This window comes from Talpa europaea (assembly GCF_964194135.1).
Source record: "Talpa europaea genome assembly, chromosome: 12".
Lineage (NCBI taxonomy): Eukaryota > Metazoa > Chordata > Mammalia > Eulipotyphla > Talpidae > Talpa > Talpa europaea.
The window spans coordinates 13,527,742-13,553,947 of record NC_140079.1 but is presented as its reverse complement, the minus strand read 5'-3'; the positions used below and the strand labels follow the sequence as shown (position 1 = coordinate 13,553,947).

The 26,206-nt window shown below is 41.7% G+C and overlaps 4 protein-coding genes across 5 annotated transcripts in view; 3 read left to right on the top strand and 1 right to left on the bottom strand.

Annotated features, from left to right (window-relative positions):
• Nucleotides 1–138: 138 nt before the first annotated feature.
• Nucleotides 139–3,091, top strand: CRYAB (crystallin alpha B; the record flags this gene model as incomplete). The annotated part of the gene is made up of 3 exons (XM_084248675.1): nucleotides 139–339; nucleotides 1,461–1,583; nucleotides 2,698–3,091. The coding sequence occupies 3 exons, from the start codon at nucleotides 139–141 to the stop codon at nucleotides 2,899–2,901; spliced, it is 528 nt and encodes a 175-aa protein (XP_084104801.1). The 3' UTR covers nucleotides 2,902–3,091.
• A 9,526-nt stretch (nucleotides 3,092–12,617) lies between these two features.
• On the bottom strand, nucleotides 12,618–16,462 carry CFAP68 (cilia and flagella associated protein 68; the record flags this gene model as incomplete). Its single annotated transcript, XM_084249818.1, has 4 exons — nucleotides 12,618–13,052; nucleotides 13,303–13,369; nucleotides 13,624–13,854; nucleotides 16,418–16,462. The coding sequence occupies 4 exons, from the start codon at nucleotides 16,460–16,462 to the stop codon at nucleotides 12,877–12,879; spliced, it is 519 nt and encodes a 172-aa protein (XP_084105944.1). The 3' UTR covers nucleotides 12,618–12,876.
• A 340-nt stretch (nucleotides 16,463–16,802) lies between these two features.
• Nucleotides 16,803–21,170, top strand: FDXACB1 (ferredoxin-fold anticodon binding domain containing 1). The gene is made up of 5 exons (XM_084249250.1): nucleotides 16,803–17,066; nucleotides 18,033–18,189; nucleotides 19,069–19,272; nucleotides 19,438–19,596; nucleotides 19,956–21,170. Exons 1-5 carry the CDS (start codon nucleotides 16,895–16,897, stop codon nucleotides 21,136–21,138), a joined length of 1,875 nt encoding a protein of 624 aa, XP_084105376.1. The 5' UTR covers nucleotides 16,803–16,894; the 3' UTR covers nucleotides 21,139–21,170.
• A 2,942-nt stretch (nucleotides 21,171–24,112) lies between these two features.
• The window catches only part of ALG9 (ALG9 alpha-1,2-mannosyltransferase), a gene marked incomplete at both ends in the record, with an annotated part of 75,497 nt that continues 73,403 nt past the window's right edge, over nucleotides 24,113–26,206 (top strand). For both annotated transcript variants that reach the window (XM_084251471.1, XM_084251472.1), the window contains 2 exons: nucleotides 24,113–24,243; nucleotides 25,666–25,804. In XM_084251471.1, the coding sequence (XP_084107597.1) occupies nucleotides 24,113–24,243; nucleotides 25,666–25,804 (270 nt within the window). The remainder of the gene's footprint in view (nucleotides 24,244–25,665; nucleotides 25,805–26,206) is intronic.

Below are 26,206 nucleotides of genomic sequence, written 5' to 3'. Positions count from 1 at the left end.
TGGCAGTGAGCTGGGATAATAAAACCCCTGACATCACCATTCCAGAAGCTTCACAAGACTGTGTATATAAGGGGCTGGCTGTAGCTGCAGCTGAAGAAGCTGACTAGCCAGCTGACACCCAACACTCACCTAGCCACCATGGACATCGCCATCCACCACCCCTGGATCCGCCGCCCCTTCTTTCCTTTCCACTCCCCCAGCCGCCTCTTCGACCAATTCTTCGGAGAGCACCTGCTGGAGTCTGACCTCTTCCCAACTTCTACTTCCATGAGCCCCTTCTACTTTCGGCTGCCCTCCTTCCTGCGGCCATCCAGCTGGATTGACACAGGCTTCTCAGAGGTAAGTCTCCCTTCTGCCAGGACAGGGGAATTCTTCCTGGAACTTCCTGGAAACATCTCCATTTGTTCTGCTTTTCCTCCCCCCTATATCTGACTATGTCTGAGTGCTTAGGTATCCGCCAGTGAGGAAAGATGAGGTGACTATGCCTTCCTCCCCCAGCACCTGTTTGTATTTGGTGCTCCTAATTCTGATTCATGTTATCTTCGCTTCATGTTATCTAATGCTTTCCATGTTATCTGAAGATCATCCTCTGTCCCCTACCTTATTAGTAGGATGCCCCTTTCTGGTTTGGTTTATTATCTACAGGGAAAAGGCTGCCTTCAGACTCCTTGCTCACCTTTTTTTACTACCTCATTCTCCTGGCAATTTTTATCACCTGAGTTTCATTGCCAGGAGGCAGTCCTACCTTATTCTGAGTTTTCATCCCCGCTGGCTGAAGCTGGAGTAGCAACCCACTATTTTCTTCCTTTCTCTTCCCCGCTGCAATGATCTTCCAGGTTTTTCAGGGCTGTGACAGGGCCTGGCTTGGGTCCAAGCCTTAGGAGGAAAGAATGTAAGGCCAGTCTTGGGACCCCTGCTTGTTCTGAGATGGTGGGAGAATGTAGTCAAACAGATAAGGTTGATAGAAGCTGTCACAGATAATACTCTGGTTTAAAAATATGCAAGTGTGAGTAAACAGGAGCTGAGTGGACAAGGGCTTTGGAAGGACAATCAGGGCTAGCAGAACATTCCAGAATGAGTGGGTGGGAAACTTGGCAGAGACATGAGCAAGAAGAAGGAGCCTTTGTCTCACAGACAACTGACAAGGCCAGGCGCTGGGGTTGAAGAGGCAGCAGAAGTCATCCCCAGACTCATCCTGGTGACTGGCCCCCTTGGGTGGCCTGTCTTCTTCCTTGTACCTAAAGTTTGAGCCTGCTGTCCAAGCAGTATGCCTTGGGTGCCACTGCAGGGCCTCCCCTGAACTAGAGAGCCACGTTTATTCAAAAAAGGACTTTAAGCTGAAAAGAGGATAGAAAGCTTTGAGCTATCTGGAAAGAAAGCAAATCTATAGAATGATGAGACTACACCAAGATAATCCACATTCTCACCATCTTTTCTGCTATCCTCTCTCCTCCACCTAGATGCGTCTGGAGAAGGACAGATTCTCTGTCAACCTGGATGTGAAGCACTTCTCCCCGGAGGAACTCAAGGTCAAAGTGCTGGGAGACGTGATTGAAGTGCACGGCAAACATGAAGAGCGCCAGGTAAGCCACTTGTTTTCACTTCTGCCCATTCATTCAGTGCACAATAATATGCCAGACACTGAGACCAGTCTCTGAGGCTGGCACCATTCCAGTTCTAAGGGTCTGAATCAAGGGCTACAAATCAGTGGCTAGAAGACTGAATTAGGGACAGACCTGTTGCTCTAGTTGGTCAGAGAAGTAGCCTTGGATGTTTGATTTGATCTGTTTTCATGGGATAGAAGTGATGCTCATGCCTTATTTAAGCCAGTGGTTGCTAGTGCTGTCACTAACCTTGGTCACATTACACGATCACCAGAGAAAGTTTTAAAAACCTCAATGCACGGATGATCTCAGATCAACAAAATTAGAATTTTCAGGAGCTGGAACCCGGGCATAAGCATTTAAAAGCTCCCTAGGGAACTTAATGCTGAACCACTTGGACTGCCTAAGTTTCAGAGTTCACCTTGGTACCCTGGTTCTGCTAGCCCATGTGGGAATCAGATCGTTGAGAGTCTGTCTGAATAAATGCTTGACATTCAGCAAGTATAAATGTTAGGATCAACCACTATGAGGAAATTGTGAACAGAAAAGCTTCTTTCTGGGAGGGCTTTTATATGAGTTTGCTTCTCATCAATTCGAAATAACAGAATTTTATACATCATGCATTATAGTCTGATGTCCTCAGACTGTTTCAGTTTTATGATTTATGATTTAAATTTGGGTCATAGTTTCCCTAGATGGGGAACTATAGGAAACTATTCTATTGATCTGTAGCATTCTGAGACATTCCTGAGGAGTTAGGACAATCTGAGGGATTCACATCTTCCATGCTGAATGAGATTCCAAAGCCTGTAGTCCCAACAAGCACTGATTTAAACCTTTGCGAAATACTCCTAAACATATCCACAACTGAGGGTTTGAAGAATTATGAAGTCTGGGGCTATTTCAGACTTTCCAGACTCATACTGATATGAATGATCACCTGGACAGCTTCATCTTAGCCCCCAACAATATATTTTTCTCTTATGTTGTCATGACATTTGGTCATACCTCTGAGGAAGGAGTCTGAGTTCTAGACAAGTGGTACTATTCCTGTTCTTAGCTCTCTCCTTTTGTCCTCAATCTCTTGGATTAGGATGAACACGGCTTCATCTCCCGGGAGTTCCAAAGGAAATACCGAATCCCTGCTGATGTGGACCCTCTCACCATTACTTCCTCCCTGTCATCTGATGGGGTCCTCACGGTGAATGGACCAAGGAAACAGGCCTTGGGCCCTGAGCGTACCATTCCCATCACCCGTGAAGAGAAGCCTGCTGTCACTGCAGCCTCCAAGAAGTAGATGCCCTTCTCTAATTGTATTTTTTAAAACAAGAACATTTTCCCACCAGTAAATGGAAACCATGCGACTAGTGCTGAAGCTTATTAATGCTAAGGGCAGGCCCAAATTATTAAGCTAATAAAATATCATTCAGCAACTGCTGGTTGTCTTGTGTTTGAATATTCTGCATGCTTTGAAATAAATATACAAATACAGCAGCTCTATTTAATCATCACATGATTTAGGGGGCTCTAGGGATTAGAGTCAGAATGACTCTCCATTACTTACTAATGGTATAAATTTAGCAGACACTTAACCTTTCTAGTTTTCAAGTCTTCTATTTATAACATGGGGTAGTGATTTGTACACTTGTTGGAAGGAGTAAATTAGGGAGAAAAAGTAAGTGAAGCCCTTGGCAGAGTTCAAGGAATGTCAGTTCCTCTTTCTCCTCCCATTCTGATTTTGGCTCTCAGTTCTAAAAACAGACCTGAATGAACTCTGGATAAGAATGTATAAAAGACCTTGATGCAACTCTGAAATTAATCGTGTCACTAGGAAGGAGATGGATGGTGTCCCCAGTGTTACTTAAGTCTATAGAAGCCAATGAGGGATTTTAACCAAGTGACATGATCAACTTTGCATTTTTGTATTCGCTCTTGGAGCAAGAGTTGTCAATAAGGGAGGGACAAAAGGGAAAACAGAGACATCAACCAAAAGGGTTGCAAACTGAGTAAGAAATAATGGGAAGTTGGAATAGAGCAAAGGCAGTAGAGATGAAAAAGGGGAGAGGACATAACTAAGATATAACATGGAGATAGAATTTATAGAGCTTGAATGGGGAGGATAAGAAAGGGGAAGTCAAATTATTCCTTGGTTTCTGGTTTTGATAACTGTGTGAACATATTACATCATGTACAGTGTTAGAAATAAGAAAGTACTTAAAATACATAAACAAGAGCTATGTAATTTACCAAAATATTGGGTGTATTGGGGGAAATATTTTTCAACATAAGATTATGATAAAATTGTAGATATACAGAGTTTGTGGAATCTTTGGGAATTCAAATGGAGGTATTCAATACTTACTTGGATGTGGATGTTCAGCTCTCTGGAGACACATCTAGGATAAAGTATACATTTAGAATTTGGAAGTGCATGGGTGGGAAGTGAAGATATGCGAGTTGATAGTATCATCTAGGGTTAGCAAAAAAGTGGGGGTAGAGGGCCAATATAGAATCACTGGAAAGGCTAACATAAAATTAGCAGAGAAAGAGAAGTGGTCAACAAGATGGGAGAAAAACTTTAGCACAATGTCACAGAGATAAAAGAATGATGTTTCAAGAAGGAAGAGGAAGGGAATCAAATGGATTATCAAAAGGAGATTATAAAAGTCAAATAATATGGGCTGAGGTCTTATTAGATTGAGCAAAACTTTCACTTTCATAAATATAGTTTCAGAAAAGTGGTAGGTCAAAGAGTAAACAAGGAATAGATTTCTTGATGAGCTAGAAAAATTAAGTTCATATGTAATACAATCCCTCTGTTCCTAATACATAACAATGGTGGAACTTTTGAAGCAGAAAAGAGAAATTAACAATACAGACAACGTATATAACAAAATGTTTAAATAAAAACACAATTTAGGAGAATGGGTATATTGGTCTCTAATTAAAGAAGTAGGCAGTGGAAGATGAAGAGTTTGACTTTTTTTTTTTAAGATTTATTTATTTATACAAGAACTGGGGTACAGGCTAGAAGTGCAGGAGGGTGAGAGAACTCACCAGAGAAAGAGTGGGAAGCAGAACAGGCAGATGGACTGAAAACACTGCTGAGAAGAGCAGCGGGCAAGACAGGAGAGGTCTGCTGTGTCATGTGGGTATCTCCCTGGCCAGTGGGGAATCGAACCCGTGCTACAGAGGCTTCCTAGCACTGTGCTCAACCCGCTGCGCCACCAGGGAGGCCCTGAAGAGTTTGACTTCTATAGGTAATGGAAACTAAAGTGTTCAACCAACAATGGAAGAAAGAACTAGTTCTTTAGTTAAAGGTAGGGGACTGTGTTGGGATTGTCTCATTCATGAGAAAAATCTGGAAAAATCGTGTCCATCTACTTCTGGGGCTATAGTTGAACAGAAACTCTGGGCTTATAGAGATAGGAAGACAAAGTATCATGATTACAGATTCTTATAAGCTTGCTTGTGACTCAATGATACTACCCAATAAGTAACAGGACAGCAAATTCACACATTATTATAAGACCTGGTTTACAATTGGGGAGGATGTAGGGTAATAGAGGCAAGTACAAAACTGCTGGGGAGTAGGGAAGGAGAAGTACAGAGGTAAGAAAAGAAAGAAAAAACCCAAAATTTCTTCCATCGAATAACAAAATAGGCAACAATAAAACCAATAAAAAAAACTTATATGAAAAAAGCAAGAAATATTAAAAACCATAAATATATAAAAATAAATATATATGAAATTAACTGATGTTAGAAATGCTATGAGGTGGAATATCATTCAGTCATGGAAAAGGAGGCCACCCTACCATTTGCAACAACATGGATTGACCATAAGCACCATTCACATGGTGCAGTAGACCTCTCCTGCCTCGCCCGCTGCTCCCCTCAGCAGTGTATTTCAGTAGATCTGTCTGTTCTGCTTCCCACTCCGTCTCTGGTGAATCCTCTCAAACCCACCCCCACCCCGCCACACACCCCTGGCCTATACCCCAGTTCTTCTATGCAAAAATAAATAAATAAAATGTTTTTTAAAAAACCCTGAAAATACTTCCTAGAACTGAAAAGAAACATGAGTTCTCAGATACTGGGTAGGATAAATATGACTAAATATATACCTAAACATATAACTCTGAAGATTTAGAACAATAAGGATAAAGAGAAAATCTTGAAAGATAAGAGAACAAAAAGATACCTAAACTACCACTGAATTACAGTTAGACTGATAGCAGATTTCTTAACATTAATAAAATTTAAGAAAATGAAGTGAAGTCTTCAAAGTGCTAGTGGGGCAGGAATAGCTGTTAACTGATAATTTAAGGTAAATTGTCACTCAAAGTAAAATATTCCACAAATGCGGGTGTGGTTCAATATTGGAAATCTCTGTCAATATAATTTACAACATTACTAGAGTAAAGAAAACAAATTTTATGATTATCGACATCTTATACATCAGTTGTATGATGCAGGCTCTTGATTCATAGCAGGGAATATCCCTGGCCTAATACTAAACAGGAATAAAGGAATTTCCTTGTCTGAATAAACACACTATTACCAAAACTGAAAGCAATCATCATACTTTCCAAAGAAAATATGCAAGACAAAGATATTCCTTTTAATGCAAGACAAAGATATTCATTATCACTCCTAATATTAAACAAGACACTAAAGGATTTGGCAATACTGTAACAGGAAAAAAATGTAAAGGAGGGATGTAAGAATCAAAAGAGAAGAGATTAAACTATAATTATTTGTAAATAACATAATCATCTGCCAAAATAACCCCAACAGAAGCAACAAACTATTAGAACCAATAAAAAAGTTGAGCAACTTCATAGGCTAACATCTCAGCAAATAGAATACTGTTCTAGCTATCTATTCCTACACATCAAACTACTCCCCTCCCAGCCACCGCCAAAAAGTAGTGGATTAAAACAAAAATAATTTGTTAGAACTTACTATTTAGTAGCATAGGGCTCAGTTGGGCACTTCAGCTCTTTATATCATTGACTGAGATCACTTGCTGATTCAAATGGAGAGTGGTCTGATTTGTAGACTTCAAGATGACTTAACTCTCATTCCTGATACGATGGGGATGGCTGCAAGGCAGGGCTGAGCTGACCTACTCTGGTTGTAGTGTTAGGATTTCCCCATAGGTAGCGTCCATATAAGGTAGCTGGACTTCTCATATGGTGGCTGAGAGATCTAAGGAGTTTTCCACAAGACAGGAAGTGGGACTTTTCAGTTTCTTAAGGCCTGGGTCTGAAAACTTGCACAGAGTTACTTCTGCCATTGGTCAAAGCAGCTGCAGCATAACTACATCCAAAGGAAGAGAATACACCTCCACCTCTAGATGGCAGAGTGTCAAAGAATCTGTGGTCACTTCTCTTCCACAGGAGCTGAGAGTAAGGGTTTAAGATATGTGTAATCTCTAAAATTTACAAGGGATTAATAGCTGAAATATATAAAGAACTCTTGCAAATCAGGAAAAGAACAGCTACTTAAAAAAACACAAGCTACTGTAAAAAATACTATATATAGTATTTCCTATATAGTATATATATGGGAAATCTATAGAAGTAGAAACCAAAGATTAATATACATACACAGAAATATTGAAAATCATTGATAGTGAAATGCAAATAAAAATAAGCGATTACTTTTAAAGGTTTTCCTCAATATTGTATTAATGACATTTGGGGTTAGATAATTCATTGTTACAGATTCATTGTTGCCTCTCTGTATTGTAGAATGCTGAGCAACCCCCTCCCAGGCCTTGTAACAATCAAAAGTGTCTTTAACAATGCCAATTATTTCCTGGGGCACAAAATTACCCCTGGTTGACATCCACTACTTTACACACCTATCAGCTTGTCAAAAAATAGAAAGCTGGTTAATGCTAAATGTCAGCAGGGATGTGGCAACATAGGAAACTTCAGTATTACTAGTGAATAAGTGAGTGGCAGTTATTTTTTAAAGCAACAGTTAATTTAAATATATACATACCTCATGATTCAGCAATTGAGCAATTGGGTAGTTTATATAGGTCTATAAAAGGACATATGTGAGGATATTTTCTGTATTTTGTCTAACAGTGGGGAGTGAGAAGCAAATTACACTGGGTTGGCAGAACAGCATACTTGTCAACAGGAGAATATACAATTTTCTCAGTGAATATGAAACATTCTGTGAAAGAGATCATACATTAGGCCACAAAAAAGTCTTAATAGACAAATAATACAAAGTATCATTTCACAATGAAATGAAGCTAGAAATTAATAACGGAAGGAAAAGTGGAAAAATTACATATGAAATAGCACACGCTTAAATAACTGTTGTGTTAAAGAAAAAAATCAAAGGGAAATTAGAAAGTACCTTGAGACAAATAAAGAAGAAAACACAACATATAATACACCTAAATTCATGGGATGCAGTGAAAGTAGTACTAAGAGAGAAATTTATAGCTATAAACACAAATATTAAAAAAGAAAGATTTCAAATCAATAACCTAATTTTATACCTTCAGGAACCAGAAAAAAAGAAAAGGGAAAATCTAACTTCATAGTTAGCAACAGGGAAGAAATAATAAAAATTAGAGCAGTGATAAATAAAACGACAATAGAAAAACAGAGAAAATAAATGAAACTAAAAGTTGATATTCCAAAAAGACTACAAATTTGACAAATCAAACTAGATGGACTAAAAGAAAAATCACATTACTAAAATTAGAAAAAAAGAGGGACATCACTACGAATATTACAGGAATAAAAAGAATTATAAGAAAATACTATGAACAGGGCCTCCCTGGTGGTGCAAGGAGTTAAGCACAGCACTATGAAGCAATCTGCAGCCTCTGCAGCATGAGTTCGATCCCGGCTGGCCAGGGAGCAATCCATGTGGTGCAGCAGACCTCTCTTGCCTCGCTTGCTGCTCCCCTCAGCAGTGTATTTCACTCAGTCTGCCTGTTCTGTTCCCCACTCTGTTTCTGGTGAATCCTCTCACCCCTAGCACTTCTGGCCTGTACCCCAGCTCTTGTATGCATAAATAAATGAATCTTAAAAAAAAAAATCTTTTTTTTTTTGGTGGGACCCTCGCTGGCAGCATGAACCAGCACTCAACTACTGCACCACCAGGGGAGGCCCATTGTTGTTTTTTTTTAAAAGATTTATTTACTTATGCATCCAAGAACTGGGGTACAGGCCAGAGGTGTGTGAGGGGGGGGGGGCGGTGAGAGGATTCACCAGAGAGAGTGAGGAGCAGAACAGGCAGACTGACTGAAATACACTGCTGAGGAGAGCAGCGGGCGAGGCAGGAGAGATCTGCTGCGCCACGTGGGTCACCTCCCTGGCTAGGGATCTTGCTTGTGCTGCAGAGGCTGAGGATAGCTTCACAGTGCTGTGCTTAACCCCTTGGCCACCAGGGAGGCCCCTATGAACAATTGTATGCTAGTAAATTGGAAAACATAAATGAAATTAATTCCTAGGAACACATCATCTATAAAAATTGAATAATAAAAAAAAAACCAGAAACTATGAATAACCAACAGAGATTGAATCAGTAATAAAAAACAACCCAACAAAGAAAAACCCTAGACCAGATGGCTTCACCAATGAAATTCACCAAACATTTAACTTACAATTAATGCCAATCCTTGTCAAACTCTTCCAAAAATCAAAGAGGGAATACTTCCTAACTCATTCTATGAGGTCAGCATTAATTACCCTGATAACAAAACCAGACAGATATTACCAAAAAAAATTATAAGTCAATATCCTTTATAACTATTGATAAAAATCCTCAACAAAATATTAGCAAACCAAATTCAGTAGCATATGAAGAGTACACCATGACCAAGTGAAATTTATTTTTGAATGCAAAGTTGATACAAGATATAAAAATCAATATACTATAGCACCTTAAAAGAACAAAGAGGAGGGAAATGATACTCTCAGTTGATACAGAAAAAATTATTTGAGAGAATTGAACACCTTTTCTTGATATAAAACACTCAACTAGAAACAACAGGTTAATTACATCAATATATTGAAGAGCATACATCAAAACCCACTGCTAACATCATACTCAATGGCATAATACTGAAAGTCTTTTTAAGAGCAGGATTGAAACAAAAATGTGCCCTTTTACTACTTGCACTGAGTATATTACTGAAGTTCTGGTCAGAGCAACTAAACACTAAAAAGAAAGGCATTCAAATTGGGAAAGAAGGGCCTCCCTGGTGGCGCAGTGGTTGAGCGCTGGGTTGCGAAGCTGCCCGCAGCCTCTGCGGCGCCGGTTCGATCCCCGGCTGCTCCCCGGCCACCAGAGGAGGGTCCCACATGGCGCGCAGACCTCTCCTGCCGCCCGCTGCTCCCCTCAGCAGTGTACTTTGGTCCTTCTGCCTGTTCTTCGCCCCGCTCTGGCTCTGGTGGATTCTCTCGCCCTCCCGCGCTTCTGACTGTACCCAGTGCATGTATAAACAAAACAAACAAACAAACAAAATAAATAAATAAAAAACATGCCTCTATAAACAAACAAACAAAAAAAAAACAAATTGGGAAAGAAGAAATAAAATTGTCTCATTTATTGATGACAAAATACATGGAGAAAATCCTAATGATTTCATTAAAAAACCACATAGAATACACAAATTCACCAATGTTTCAGCAAATACAAAACCAACACACAAAAATCAGTTGCATTTCTAGACAAAGAATAAATCTGAAAATTAAGAAAGCAAGTCCAAAATAATCTTCATCCAAAAAGAATAAAATAATTATCTTAATTATGATAATTCTGCCTTAATATCTAATAGATCAAATCCTTTTGTCTTGTTTTTCTTCAAAAGTGTCTTTGCTATTTTTCACCTTTTGCATTTCCATATGAATTTTAGACTTACTTTGTAAAATTCCACAAAAAAGATACCATAAGGTTATTGATGGAAACTGCATTGCACTATTAGAACTTTAGAATTTGAGTTATTGTTTCTTATTAATTCCAGTAATTCTTTGGTGTGTGTCCTTGAGATACAAATACTGTTTTATAGGCACATATTTTAAATTTATGCTTTATATCTTATTCTATTTATTTCCTTTTTAATACTTATGCTAAAATCTACATAACTTTTGTTAAGTCATTGTAGCTAAGATAGGCTAAAGAATGACATTAAGGATGCAACAAAAAGTCCAGAACACACCTAAATATAAAGACAGCTGACTTACAATAAAAATGGTACTGAACGCCTCCCTGGTGGCACAAGGAATTGAGCACCGCACTATGAAGCAATCCACAGCCTCTGCAGCACAAGTTCGATCCCCGGCCAGCCTGGGAGAAACCCATATGGCGAGGCAGACCTTTCCTGTCTTGCCCGCTGCTCCCCTCAGCAGTGTATTTCAGTCAGTCTTCCCATTCTGTTCCCCACTCTGTCTCTGGTGGATCCTCTTGCCCCTCACATCTCTGGCCTGTTCCCCATCTCGTGTATGCATAAATAAATAAATCTTTAAAATAAAATGGTACTGAAGGGCCTCCCCGGTGGCGCAGCGGTTGAGCGCTGGGTTGCGAAGCTGCCCGCAGCCTCTGCAGCACCAGTTCGATCCCCGGCTGCTCCCCGGCCACCGGAGGAGGGTCCCACTTGGCGCGCAGACCTCTCCTGCCGCCCGCTGCTCCCCTCAGCAGTGTGCTTCGGTCCTTCTGTCTGCTCTGCTCCCTGCTCTGACTCTGGTGAATTCTCTCACCCTCCCGCGCTTCTGACTGTACCCAGTGCTTGTATAAATAAATAAATAAATGTTTAAAAAAAAATAAACAAAATAAAATTAAAAAAAATAAAATAAAATGGTACTGAAGAGTAGTGGAGAAAGTATGATCTTTTTAGTAATTTATGTTGGTATAATCTATACACTGAAAATTTATATGCTGAATGGCCACATAAAAAAGGAAACTTATTCACTACCTAGTATTTACATCATAAATTCCATACCTATCTCTGTAACACAAAACAATGAAGGTTCAGGAGGTAATATGTGCTCAGAAGTACAATATATTACATTGTTATCTTAAACAGGATATGTTAAAAAAGGAAAATACTGGTATGTTTAACAATATTAAGACAGTTTCTTCCTTGTGTTGACCAACCCAAAACTACTCACCACTTTTTCTCAATGCCCTATTAGGTCCCCACTTTGAAAGACCTATAAACCAATCAAGCCTTTATCCCAAATCCCAATAAATACCCTGCTCTGACAGCCCTCTTTTTGTTTAAGATTTATTTATTTATACAAGAACCAGGGTACAGGCCAGATGTACGGGAGGGTGAGAGGATTCACCAGAGACAGAGCAGGAAACAGAACAGGCAGAATGACGGAAATACACTGCTGAGGGGAGCAGCGGGGCGAGACAGGACAGGTCTATTGCTCCGTGTGAATTGCTCCGCGGTCAGCAGGGATCCAATCGGCACTGCAGAGGCTGCTGCCGACAGCTTCACAGCACAACGCTCAACCGGCCTGCCTCACCAGGGAAGCCCAATAGCCCTCTTTTGAATCATTATCAAGATTCTGCATCAAGCTGATGATCTTCACTGCTACAGGTTTAATAACCCAGTTTTATTTGATCAAGTTTCCTTAATGATTTTTGTGAGGGATTAAAAAATTAACAGCCCTATCCTTTTGAGATATAAACTGAAATTTTTATAGATAAAATGATATAATTCTGAAGCATGTTCCAAAATTCAAAAAAGGATGAAAAAGTAGATAGGGGTAAATAAGATTGGTGAAAAATTGTTGACGCTAGATAACAGTACATGGGTATTCATTAAACTATTACTATTTTTGTATGATTTAAATTCTCTATAAAAAGTTATTTTTTTCTAGTCCTTAAGAGGGGATGTTCACTAATGTCATAATAAAGTCATTGTGATGGTAACCAGCTTCATATCCAGAAAACATGTGGCCAAATGTAACCTAAGTCATGCTGGATTTGTAGTTCTGCAGAGGAAAGCAGAGTGTTGTAGATTTGAGTGGAGTCAGTTTTTTCAACGCCCTCTGCAATACTTCTAATGTAGAACTAAATGTAGATATAATTAAAATGGACATTTAAGTATTTGTTAAAATTGAAAAAAAAAGGTAGAGACCATTTTCCATGTTTTTTTTTTTTTTTTTTCCTTTTGCTTTTTATTAGGAGCTGTTTCTCAGTCAGCTAATTTTTTAGTTGTGCTTCTAGAATGTGCTCCCTCCTACATTCTACTCTGGAAAAATGAGCTTCTTATTCTTACTTAGAATCCTGGACCCTGAAATTGGCAGCTATTAGAATTCCACCCACACAGAGACCGCTGTCCAATTTGAGGCTTTGAATAGCTAGTCATATAAGTTGACTTTCCTGTGCATTTGTATTGAGGAGGATCCAGCTCAGGTTGATGTCCTGGGAACCAGTGAGGCTCTCGCTGAAATCCTGAGGAAAGATAAAAGAGAGGGAAAGACAGATGGAATCAGTCAACAACAAGGAGTACTATTAACTGATCTCACAATTCTAAGGGGACAGACAGTGAGTCCTGTCAAAATTGAGAAGAGAGAGAAATTGTTCACTCATTCACTCACTTATTTACTCATTCAGTATACTTTAAAAAAAAAATGTCTTTCTCTGTTGCAGACACTGAGTTAGGTCCTGAGAATTTAAGAATTGAGAAGAGTAGTCCACCTACTATGGGTTGAAATTGGCATTTTGCAGTTGTAGCTTGTATCATATGTTGTTTCAAAGTAGTGTCCAAACTGGAGGAAAAAGTAATAAATTAAAAATATAGGCATCCATAGCTAATATTAGGAAATAAAACACACACTAACAAATTCTAACAGGTTCTGTCATATAGTATTTAGATTGACTAGAGGTCTGTCACTTGCTTATATCCCACTAACTTTCACATTTTTTATTATCTTTATCTAGGACCTTTCCTGAACCAGCTCACTGAGCTGATACCTGGTATTTCTTTTGCTAACAGAAAGAAACAAATGTAAAGTTAGCTTACCTGCGAAGGCAATGGTTTAGGCTGCACAATATGCCTTAGGTCATATCTTTCCTGGTTCCAGTTGCCCATTAGGGTGCGGTTAGAATAGGCATTCTCATTAGTAGTGCATCTCCATCCATACTGAAAAAACTTGGACATATTATTCCAATCTGTCCAAACTTCGCCATGGCCATCTGCATTAATGAGGCTGCCATAGTGTGGGTGTACAAGGTAGCAGACCAGGGACTGTAGCTGGGAAAAAGCAAAAAGTGAAAACTTTGTTACACAAACCAGATAGCAGAAAAGGCATCTGTTTCTTACCTTCAATAAAGCACTTCATAAATGCATCTTACTAAGGATCTAGGCTTTCCTCCCAATTTAATCAGGGCTGTTTCTTTTTCTCTGGATTCATGAATCCTTTGACTTATCCTCTGGGTCACCCGAAGCAAATGCCTACGTAAATTACATGCCCGTACCTCACTTCCCCCAAAGACAGAAAAACTCCCAATACTTTATGAAAAACTAAATGTTTGGCTAATTTTGAAATTTGGTTATTTAAGAACTGGGAGTTCTATAATCTAGAACTAAAGATAAGGGAGACTAAAGATAAGGGAGAGTTGGGTAACTAGATAATACAATAAGTGATCAACAAATGATAGTTTCCTTCCTTGTAGGCTCCACTCAAATGCCACTTCTTCCCAAATGTCTTCCCTTAACTAAAAGTAGATATAATTGTTTTGTCTCACACAGAACTTTACTTTCATGTCTTTCTGTATTTATAACTTTCTATCATGTTAGAATTCTTTAAATATGTCAAATCTCCTATACTGAACTATACACCTCTTGAAGACAGGATTCTGTCTTAATCATTATCACAGTCTCTTCTTATGCCTGCTCTTTCTATCAACAAGCAGAGCTCCACACTTTCAGATGATCAATTTCACCTGAATTTCACTTTTTTGGGTAAGGAATCAAAAGTCTAAACATTTTTATTTTGGGCCAATATGTGAGTCTTTTGCCCTGGGAGCAAGACAATACCTTCCCTGTAGAACAGGACTCTGATCTTGAGCCGTTTATGTTGAACGAAGGATTTAGAGAGCAGAGAGAGAAAACCTTACTCAGCTGTTCCATGTTCTTTAAAGGAAGAGATATCACCAAACCTGGACTTCACAGTTCTTCAAGCAAAGAGAATGGAGACCACCCAGATCACCAAGGACAAGTGGACATGATATGAGAGTCACTACCCACCCACCTTTCCACAGTAGGGACAAAGCACTACTGTAGTTGTAAAGGTAACTACCTACACCTCATGTGTCTTTGTGACGATAGATGTATGCACTGATGTCAACAAACAGCATATGACTAAAGAGTAGCTGGTGCTACAAAGTCTAACAGTTTTAGTATTCAGACTCCAGGCCCAGGTGACACCATCCACTCAGTGGTCCAAGCTCAAAAACTAGGACTTATCTTTAACTCTGATTTGGGTATCTAGCCAATCACTAGGTCGTGCTGATTTTTTTTAATCACTCCACTACCTTGCATCCCACTGCCAAGTTCTAATTCAGATTACTATCAGTCCTCGTCTCCATTCTGTAGCCTCCTATTTGATCTCCTTGTCATCAGCTGTGTTCTCCAATCCTTTCTTCATTTAGGCAGAACTTTCAAAAATGAAAATCAGATTGTGTAATTTTCCTATTTAAAATCTTTCAGGGGCTATTGTTTTCACAATAAAGTTCATGCTGTTAAAATGGCTTACAGGGCCTCCCTGGTGGTGCAAGGGGCTAAGCACAGCATTGTGATGCTATCAGCGCCTCTGAAGCACGAGTTTGATTCCAGGCCAACTAGGGAGCTAACCCACATGGCGCAGCTGGACCTGTCCTGTCTCCCCTGCTGTTCCCCTCAGCAGTGTATTTCAGTTAATCTGCCTGTTCTATTCCCCCTTCTGTCTCTGGTGAATCCTCTCACCCCCCACACCTCTGGCCGGCACCCCAGTTCTTGTATGCATTAAAAAAAAGGCTTACAACACTTTCTACAACATGCCTCCTGCTTAGTTCTTCAGTCTCATCTGGTACTCACTCTCCCTTCCAACTGCATATCAGCTCAGCTCAATTATTCTGTTTGCCCAGCGGGTTTTTTTTTTTTTAATAGAGGCATGTTTTATTTATTTATTTGCTTGTTTGTTTGTTTTTTGTTTATACATGCACTGGGTACAGTCAGAAGCGCGGGAGGGTGAGAGAATTCACCAGAGCCAGAGCGGGGAGCAGAGCAGGCAGAAGGACCGAAGGACACTGCTGAGGGGAGCAGCGGGCGGCAGGAGAGGTCTGCGCGCCATGTGGGACCCTCCTCTGGTGGCCGGGGAGCAGCCGGGGATCGAACCGGCGCCGCAGAGGCTGCGGGCAACTTCGCAACCCAGCGCTCAACCGCTGCGCCACGGGGGAGGCCCTACCCAGCGGGTTTTTTCATATTGTTCCTCCCACCTCTTCATTCCTATTGACACAGTAAGATGTACTCCTCTCCCCCAGCCCCATTCCTTAGCTTTCAACTAAAATTTACTTCACCCAGAGTTTTCTACTTCACCTCAAAACTGGTAAGGTTCCCATTCTGTGTTTTCCCACAGCATCCTGAATAACTCCATTCATAGCCCCCATCCTTCCCTATGAGAATGCCTCTCTTCAGCTGTGCAGTCGCCACCGCACTCCAGCTCAGTGAAGCCACAGGCACATCTTGTTCATCCACAAATCTAACCTCAGTGACGGCAGCCTGGTGCACGACAGGCACCCAGTATTTCTTGAACGAATGAAGGAGATAAAGGCACCTGACGACATTCCGAGTCGTTATGAGAACGGGCGGTGGTAGCCATTTCGGGCAAGACGAAGGCTGTTACACAATCCTATGTGACAGGAACGTGCAGGATACAGCCCAATTTCGCGTTTTCCTCAGCCGCGCCTGGCTTTTCAGTCAGACTTCACCTCACGTTCCACCTGACCCTCTGAGGTAGTGCCTGCTTGTGACCTCATGCAGGGTGCCCAATTCCCTCAGGGTCGCCCTCGGGCTAAAAGGCCCTCACGTTCACTTTCCCGGGGGGCTGAGGGCTGAGGGGACAGGGTGGTAGGTGCGTGTCCCTCTCGTACTCATGGTTGATTTCCCCATTGGAAGTCGCTACACTAGTTTGTCAAGACAACGCGGCCCTGGGAGAGCGTCATCAGCCAGCGACGCGCGAAGGGCGGCGGGAGAGACTGGCCAAGGAAGTGACGTAAAGGAGCGCCTCCGAGAAGGCCAGCAAGGGCAGGCTATGGGCCCTCGGCGCCTCCTGTTGGTTGGGGAGGGGAATTTCTCCTTCGCCGCCGCGCTGAGCAGGACTCTGGATCTGAGCACGAGTCTGACGGCCACCTGCCTCCAGCGCCAGGCCGACGCGAACCGGGACCCGGTGACCCGAGAGAATCTGGAGCGCCTGCGTGAGCGAGGTAGCGAGTCAGCGAAGCCCCGCCCCTCAGCGAAGCCCCGCCCTGCGGAGCTCCGCCCCTCCGCGAAGCCCCGCCCTGTGGAGCCCCGCCCCTCCGGGGAGCCCCGCCCCTGGGAGCCCCGCCCCTCCTCGAAGTCCCGCCCCTCCGCGAAGTCCCGCACAGTTGCCTGTTCGACCCAACGTGGTCGGGTGGAGAGGTGAGGACCCTCGCTTTGGGATTGCGCAAAGCAATCCCTGGTGGTGCAAGGGGTTAAGTACAGCATTGTGGTGCTATCAGCGGCCTCTGCAGCACGAGTTCGATTCCAGGCCGACCAGAGAGCTAACCCACAAGGCACAGCAGACCTCTCCTGTCTCACCTGCTGCTCCCCTCAGCAGTGTATTTCAGTCAGTCTGCCTGTTGTGTTCCCCGCTCTGTCTCTGGTGAATCCTCTCATCCCCTGTACCTCTGGCCTGCACCCCAGTTCTTGTATGCATAAAAAAAAGGTCTACTACACTTTCTGCAACATGCCTTCTGGTTAGTTAGTTCTTCATTCTAATCTGGTACTCACTCTCTCTCCAACCTTTACAGAAAAGCCAGCTATCTCCAACACTTGGGTGTTTTTGCACTGTTCCGGTCAGGGAGAGGTTTTCTCTAAATCCAGGTCTTTTTTTTTTTTTTAAAGAGTTATTTATTTATTCATGCAAGAGCTGGGGTACAGGCCAGAGATGCAGGGGGTGAGAGGAGCCACCTGAGACAGAGTGGGGAACAGAACAGGCAGACTGACTGAAATACACTGCTGAGGGGAGCAGTGGGTGAGACAGGAGAGGTCTGCCTTGCCATGTTGCTTTCTCCCTGGCCACCCGGGGATCGAACTCGTGCTGCAGAGGCTGTGGATTGCTTTTTAGTGCGGTGCTTAACCCCTTGTGTCACCAGGGAGGCCCATAATTCCAGGTCTTAAGACATCCTCCTGTCTACATTTCCTCCCAGGTGCAGAGATACGTTTTGGTGTGGACTGTACCCAGCTGGCAGATGTCTTTGAACTGCAAGACAGGGAGTTCTATCGAATTTATTTTAACTTTCCCCACTGTGGACGCAAAGCTGGAGTAGCTAAGAACAGAGAACTGCTTGCCAAATTTTTTCGGAGGTGAGGAAAGGCCAGCACTCACTAGTAAAATGTTTAAGACCTATATTACATAATTACTGTACTCAAACATGTTTGTTTGGGGATTAAGGCATATATCTTTAAGTTACCATGATCAGTTTAGAGAATATAAAGGTCCAAAGGAACCCACAGTATATTTGGAAAGGCAGACATAAAACCCTAAATGCTAAATGAGAGTCCAAATAATGTGTTCTTGAGTGTGCAAAAGGAGGTAGCAAAATAGTGGTAGCCTGTATAGGCTAATTGACAAAAGCATGAATTTTGGAATCAAAGTGCATGGATTCAAATCCCCACCCACCACTTAACAGTTGTGTGACCTTAGGTAAATGTACTTAATCCTTAGGTACTCTTGTTTCCTCATTTAAAAACTGAGGATATTAACAATATCTCACAAAATTATTGTAAATTGAAAATGTACTTTACACTATTATAACAAAATAGGTGAAACTATTGTAGGTTTCTGTGGATCATAGTTGTGAAAAAACATAGAAGCAATATTTTTAGTATTTCAAATATAGGTTTTTAATAAGCAGGAGTGAAAACTTTCTAAACTGAGAATTGCCTCATCAGTGAATAATGTATAGGAACTTTGCAGACATTGACCTTTCTATAACATATTGAATTATGCAAATGTAAAGCTGGATAAAACCCTGATTAGTCACTGGTATCAGTTATGAGATATTAAATGTATATTCCCATTTACTTCCAGTTTCTTTCTTTACATGTTTAAAGTCTAGTAGATCTTTCCAAATAGGTGTGATTTGGTTTTAATGACTTCACAGCTAAACCATGTATGTATACATAATTCTGGTGGCAGTTTTTCCTGTTTCTGATAAGTGATTGATGTTCCCCTACCCCTAGCTGTGCAGATGTCCTTGCAGAGGAAGGAGAAGTTCACGTGGCATTGTGTAGAGGACAAGGTGGAACTCCTGCTGATAAGCCCAGAAGAGAATGGTACAATAGTTGGCAAGTGGTTGCTATGGCCGCACTGGGGGGATTCATTCTAAGTGATGTGCATCCCTTCAGCTATCACACTCTGCCAGGCTACAAGTGCACTGGATATAAGTAAGTAGTAATGATGGTCTCAATGTTCTCCTTTTTATCTCTCTCACTAACGATAAAAAGCAATCACATAAGCAAACATTTCCTCTGCCAGTTTCCTGATTGTCTCTAAAAATACTTGCTTTCTTTAATAATGCCATACTTCACACCTGGGATCTGTTTTGCCAGGAGTCAAGATAAATCCTTTCATGTAGAAGGTGCTTTGAACCATATCTTCACACGGAGCTTACCCTTTGAAGGTTTACAGCCCAGAATCTTCAGGCTCAAAGTGGGTGATCAATGGTTTTCCTTCCCGGAACCAGAAGCTCTTGTGGGAAAACTGAATAGGTAACATGAAATTTTACCAGAAATCACTTCTATCTCTAGTTGTATCCTCATTAGCTTGATAGCAACTATATATTTTATGGATACTACATAAATTGCTAATAGTGTTAGTGCCACAGGTATTTGTCTGTCCGGTATAAACAAATATCTTTAGAATTGAAAATTGTCATATTTTCTGGTATATTATTGGGATGGTAGCTGTCAGAGTTCTGAAACACATGGTATTTTTTTTTTATGGTAAGTGACTTCTTTCCTTCAGGATCAATTTAAAAATAATTCTTTTCTATATAGCTGTTTGTATTTTAACTCTAGATATAATTATTTCAAGTTAGAAAAGTTAATTTTTGTATGTGTTTAAACAGGGATTTCCTAGAAGCATCTTCATGTCATCCTATCAAAACCATAAATGAGAAACTCATTGCTGAATTGGGCAAAGCTTTCCCTCTAAAAAGGCTGAAGTGTTCCTTCCCTTTGCTGCCACTGGGAGGCACCAGTGTTCTCACTCCTTGGAATTGTGACATTCTGTCAGCGGCCTTCTGGATTAGTCTCTGTGAAGATAACTCAAATTCCCAGTTCCTAACTGGTAGGACAACACAAGACATGGAGGGCTTCCTTGTGTCATTTTCAGAACTTAGTCTTTCCAACACTCCTGGAAGAAACAGTGAGGGAGAAGCTCATGAAGGACACTGTGACCAAGCCAAGGTCTGCCTTAGACCTTCTCTCCTTGTTCATGTTCAGGATGTCATCCAAGCACCAGACTTCCTCCCAGGTAATCTGCACATCCTTAGTGGACCTGTCTTTCGGAAATGCCATATCTCTTCTTTCACAATGCCAGCATTTCATGAGACTTTATTCATCCTTGGATTTAATGAAAATCGGAAGGATGTCTGTCTTCAATCACTACTGGATCACCTGAAGAGCATTCTAGATAGCCTCCTGAACCAGACATTGTTGGAAGGCTCTAAGATGAGCAGTTCAGTGGAATTTGTCTTTCAACCAGATGAGAAAGATTTTGTGATCAGTGTGAAGTCTCATCATTTTGCCCCAGATTGTGCCAAGGATCTGATTATTGGGTCTGTCACCACGTCTGCAGTAAGCCTTATGCACAAAGACCAGGGTTTTGTGTTTGTGTCTATAAACTTGGACCTTTTAGCCATGCTTGTCTGGGGTATCTCTGACTGGAGAATGTTGTGGACCTTTGATAATCGTTTCCTAAAGCATTTTGTCCCTGGGAAAATTGAACCCTTTAAAAACTATTCCCTCTATCCTCCATGCTATGTGCATGATATTAGTTTTTGGTTGGACGAGAAGAAAGGATTTGATGAACTAGAGTTTCACACTGTGGCCCGGGCAGTGTCCCAGGACACTATCATAGCCATTCAATTCCTTAGTTGTTTTCAACATCCAAAGACTGGTCGGAGTAGTCTCTGCTACAGAATGACCTACCAGACCTATGACAAGGCCCTCACCCAGCAGCAGGTAGCATCAATGCAGTCCCAGTTTAGGAAAGAGATTCAACAACGACTACATGTGACACCTCGGTAGTTGTATAAGTTCATTTTTACGGTGGGAGTTCCATGGTGTGAACAAAATCCACCAATGTATAACCAAGAATTTTCTGAACTGCTTTTTATTTTTAACTCTTTTACTATGTAATTTTAACCACTGTCTGTTGACTCTAAAGATGATACTTAGACTTAGAGACCGTAATGTGATCAAAACAGTATCTTATACTGTAGATGCTCCATTGCTGAAGAGGCAGTAGAATTTTGGTGTCTCATCATATATATATTTTTCCTACACTGTCAATTCCTCTTCCCTACCTCTATTGTATATCTCACTATATGAATTTCAAGGAGTCAAATAATTTGCAAGTGCTTCATAAGTAGTATTGGCATTATCATTTTTATTCCATGGTTGATTACTGTAAATCATGGAATTAATAAATATCAGATTTAGAGTTCACAATTGGGTCTGTCTGGCTCAAAAGCCCATGTTCTTTCTGCCACTTTCTGTTACTTTTCCTTCCCTAGCCTCTCAACTGTGATTAACTCTAAATTTTGCCTCCCTAGCCCCTTGCCCCTGCATTAGATTTTTTTTGGAGGGTGGGGGGGGGGGACACTGGGAGGTTTTATATGCCCAGGACTCTGCAGAGTGAGGTACTCTAATATGAATTTATGTATCTTCCTAATTAAAAGGTAAGACTCCATAGATTGTAATCTCTGTGAAGGATATACACATATTTATTACTGTACTTGGAGAGAAGCATGCAAGAAGGCAAGAATAGAAGGGATGTAATAAAAGAAACAAATTAGGAAGTCATCACGGTAATCCAAGTAAGAGATAATGATGACTGGAAACAGCACGATAAGTTGTTGGATTGGGTAACACTTAGATTTGCTGTGAATTAAATATATATGCACAGGTGAAATCAGTGGTGCTAGAGAAAAAGAGGAATCAAATAGGACCCCTAGGTGCTTATATTAAGCTACTGGAAGAGTAGGAGTTTCATTAACTGGAATGGAAAGACTGGCATAGGAGTAAGTTTTAGAGAGTGCAGTAAAGAATCTAGGATTCTCTTGGGGACATATGATTGCTTAGCTCTCCATATAGACTTTAGGGTAGTTAATGTAATTTATACCTTTCATCTATTCCCAGTAGCACCTGTATGTGGATAAGGTTTCATTTGAGCTGGCTCCTAAAATGAGGGATGTGACAGAAGGATTGTCAAACAAGGAGGTCATGCATTCCAGGCAGAGGGCTTATTTGAATAGAGGTACGGATAAGGGGACATTTTGGGCACTTTTCACGTTAGCTGGAATGTAAAATGTGTATCGGAAAGTAGTGGGAGATAAGATTAAACAAGTAAATTGAAATTGCAATACTGTACACTTAAAACTTAAGTTTTAAAGCAATGTTACCTCAATAAAGTTTGATATAAAAAAAGTTTGGGACTGGACTTCATATCATGAAATAATTCAGTTCTTGTCACGAAAGACTATAAATGTTAGAATAAGGACTTTGTGCTTCATTAGGCAGGCAATAAGAAAAATCCTTTGATTTTTAATTGAGGAAGCAACACACAGAGTAATGCTTTTGAAAAATTAACTGGACAGTGTTGCACAGGGTGAATTTGAGATGGGAGATTCCTGTAAGGATGTAGTAGTTTTGGGTAGAGGCAGGGAAGGGGTTGCATGAGAGTGAAATGAAAATGGGAATGGAAAAGAGGTGGCTATACAAAATGTAGCTCATGTGGGGTGTCTGAACTTGGCAATTAATAATTGCCAAGCAATGTGATCAATCTCCATTTTCAATACTTGTGCATTTTTAATATGAAGTCATAACTTGGGGGTCTGTCAAGTTTAGCACTCTCTATAAATAAGTTTAAGTTACAGGTGCAGACCTCCACAGGATGGGCAGAGTTCTGTGATTGGGAAAGCGTGCAGAACATTAGGACAGATGAATCACCCCTGAGTGTCACAGGTGTGATCATCAAAGTGTCTGTATGAAAAGACTTGTATGAAATCAGATTTCTCCAGCTCTGGTGGAAGAGCATGGACTTTGCGTAGTCAGGCAGATCTGAATTGAAATATAGCCCCCCATTTATGAGCTACACAGCCTTGGGCCTTCCTTTTCTGTAAAATAATATTGTTGGGTCTCCTGGGTGGTGCAAGGGGTTAAGACGCAACCTATAAGGCTGTCCGCAGCCTCTGCAGTACAGGTTTGATCCCTGGCCAGGGAGCTACCCACATGGCACAGCAGACCTCTCTTGTCTCATCCACTGCTCCCCTCAGCAGTGTATTTCAGTCCGTCTGCCTATTCTGCTCCCCACTCTGTCTCTGGTGAATCCTCTCACCCCCTGCATCTCTGGCCTGTACCCCAGCTCTTGTAGGCATAAATAAATCATAAAAAAAATCGTTGTATTAAAATTTAAAAGGATAAAATGTATAACATAATGCCTAAGTAGCAATGGCAGTGACTGGTGTTTGATTAAATCCGCTGCAAAAAATTCCTGTCTCTCACCTCCTTCTGCCATTACTGCGTTATCTGTCTCTAGAGCAGCTAATTAATTAGCTACAGATCACTTGCACCAAAAGACAGCGAGGCAAGGTAGGTAGCCCTGCCCTGTGGGGACCTCCCGTTTGCTAAGCAGCTGTGCTGTGCTATTTAAACAAATGCCTCTGCTGACTCTCTTCGTTGAGTTGTTTAATCAAAAAGAAACGAGGAACCGTTTATGTAATGAGTGGAGAATGCTGAAAAGTGGAGAGAGTTGGAGGGAGGGAATGCCCAGTTACAAATAAGTGGAAGGGAAAACTTAGGTGGTGAAAGTCAAGCTTCAGATCGCCTTCCCCTCAGACTCCGGGATCTGCCCCATTGGCCCAGTGACATAATTCAGCCTTTTCTGCGCATGTCGAGGACTTTTGTCCCTCGGCGGACACCGTCCGGCAGCCAAAGCCAAGTCTGCGCGCTCGCCGCCCTCCTAGGGTGCCGGACTCCGCTCTCCCCTCGCTCGCCGGCCATGGTCAGCCGCGGGGCTCGGCAGCGCCTGAAGGGCAGCGGAGGCAGCGGCGGGGACCCGGCCTCGGCGGCGGACAAGCTGCGGGAGCTGCTGAGCAGCCGGGAGGCGGGCGGCGCGGAGCCCCGGGGCGAGTGCGTGTGCGGGCGCGGCGGGGGCGTGGCCGGCCGGCCCGCGCGGGGCGCCCCGGGGAGGGGGCACCCTGGGGTGGGGGTACCCTGGGGTGGGGGTCTCCGCCCCACACCGCGGGCCTTTCCGCCACTGGGTCGGATTTTTCACCCAGGTGCTTCTGCGCGGCTGGTCAGCGTGCGGTTTTCGCCCCACCTGAAATCCCCCTGCTTGCGGCCCTTGCTTCTTGCAGGGGAATCTTGGGGTGCGGGTCCTTGAGGCTCCTGGTCCTGGCCCAGGCCGGCGTTAGGGTGTTTGAGTTGGGTGGAGGCGTTGGCATGAGCAAAGAGTGTACCTGATCTGGGTGTTTCTTACTGCTTCCTTCCTGCAAAGTCCTGACCCTTTACCTGGGTGAGCCCCACAACCTTCCTGCGTCTGCAGCCTCTTCTCTCCCCAAGTCTGGGGTTCTGGGGGTTAGGGCAGCATTAAAGGAGCTGTCAGTTTATGGAACTGGAGGAACAATATGGACCGTGCACATATTGGGTCTCCATGCACTTGGACAAATGGGGAGAGGAACAAAACCACGGAAAGTAATGATCTTAAAATAAGAAAGAAAAGAAGGAAATGAGAACTTCGTGGGCTGAAAATGATTAGTTATCTTGAGATAGGGGAGTGTCAGAGGCAAAGACCTAAAGTGTATGAATTAATTTAGACCTTAAAGCAAGAAATGGAAGGAGTTAATGATTAAGGTTGAATACGTTCTTAATTCTTAGTTATTCTACTCAGAATTACTAGTGGGTCATCTTTTTAGATGAATAACCGGTCCCTTGCCATTCTTGTTCTGTCTAGTTTTAGTTCTGGTTAACATATCTTCCTGATACATACTTTTTTTAAAATTTTATTTTATATATTTTTTACATCATTTTTCATTTTTGCACAATGTATGCATTTTCATTTTGGTTATAGTCCCCATACAATTCCTACACCCTTGTTTTGTCTCTGATCCCTCCTCCCCTCCCCCCCAATAGTGTGTCTCTGGTTTACAGTTGCTTGTTGATTTTGATTTTTACTTTATTATAATTAGTCTTTTTTCCTGGTCTCTTATTTAGGTTTTCTAAATTCCTGCTATGAGTGAGACCATCCGGTATTTTTCCTTTTCTTTCTGGCTTATTTCACTGAGCGTGATCCCTTCCAGCTCCATCCCTTCCATGTTGCTGCAAATTGCATGACCAGCAATAACCAAAGGACACAGAAACATTAATTCAAAAGGGCACTTACACCCCTATGTTAATAGCAGCACTATTTACAATAGCTAAGCTATGGAAACAACCCAAATGCCCAAAAATCGATGACTGGATCAAGAAGATGTGGTATATATACACAATGGAATATTACTCAGCAATCAAAAAGATACATACTTCTTTTTTTGTGTGTATTCTCCTGAGCAGGTTATCAGGGAACAAGGCAGGACAAGTCTGGGCGCCTGAAGGATCTACTGCTTTCAAATGTCTGCTCTCCGCAAGGTTATGTGCTGCTCTCCTAAGCAACATCTCTGACTGTGATGAAACGTTCAACTACTGGGAGCCAGTAGGTGATTTCTTCAGTTTTCTTTTTTTGTTTTTGAATTCACTGTTTGGGACCTTGTTACCAATCAAGATACAAATAATATATGAATGTGACTAGTCAAGTGACATTATTTTCACTTTTGCTTTCTAAACTGATGATATATCTTCTATTGAAGGCTATAGGAAATTGGTTACAAAAAATATAATTTGTAATTAATTTTTTAAAATCAAAAAATTTTTTAATATTTATTTGTTTATACAAGAACTGGGGTACAGGCCAGATGTGCAGGAGGATGAGAGGATTCACCAGGGACAGAGTGGGGAACAGAACAGGCAGACTGACTGAAATACAATGCTGAGGGGAGCAGCAGGTGAGAGACAGGAGAGGTCTACCATGCCATGTGGTTATCTCGCCAGCCGGCTG

What these genes read in the sequence shown, in the direction of transcription:
- FDXACB1 (XM_084249250.1), top strand. Translation starts at nt 16,895, where the DNA reads ATGGGCCCTCGGCGCCTCCTGTTGGTTGGGGAGGGGAATTTCTCCTTC. An exon ending in GGAGCGCCTGCGTGAGCGAG is followed by an intron (nt 17,067 to 18,032) that starts GTAGCGAGTCAG and finishes ATTTCCTCCCAG; the next exon opens with GTGCAGAGATACGTTTTGGT. An exon ending in TACAAGTGCACTGGATATAA is followed by an intron (nt 19,273 to 19,437) that starts GTAAGTAGTAAT and finishes CTGTTTTGCCAG; the next exon opens with GAGTCAAGATAAATCCTTTC.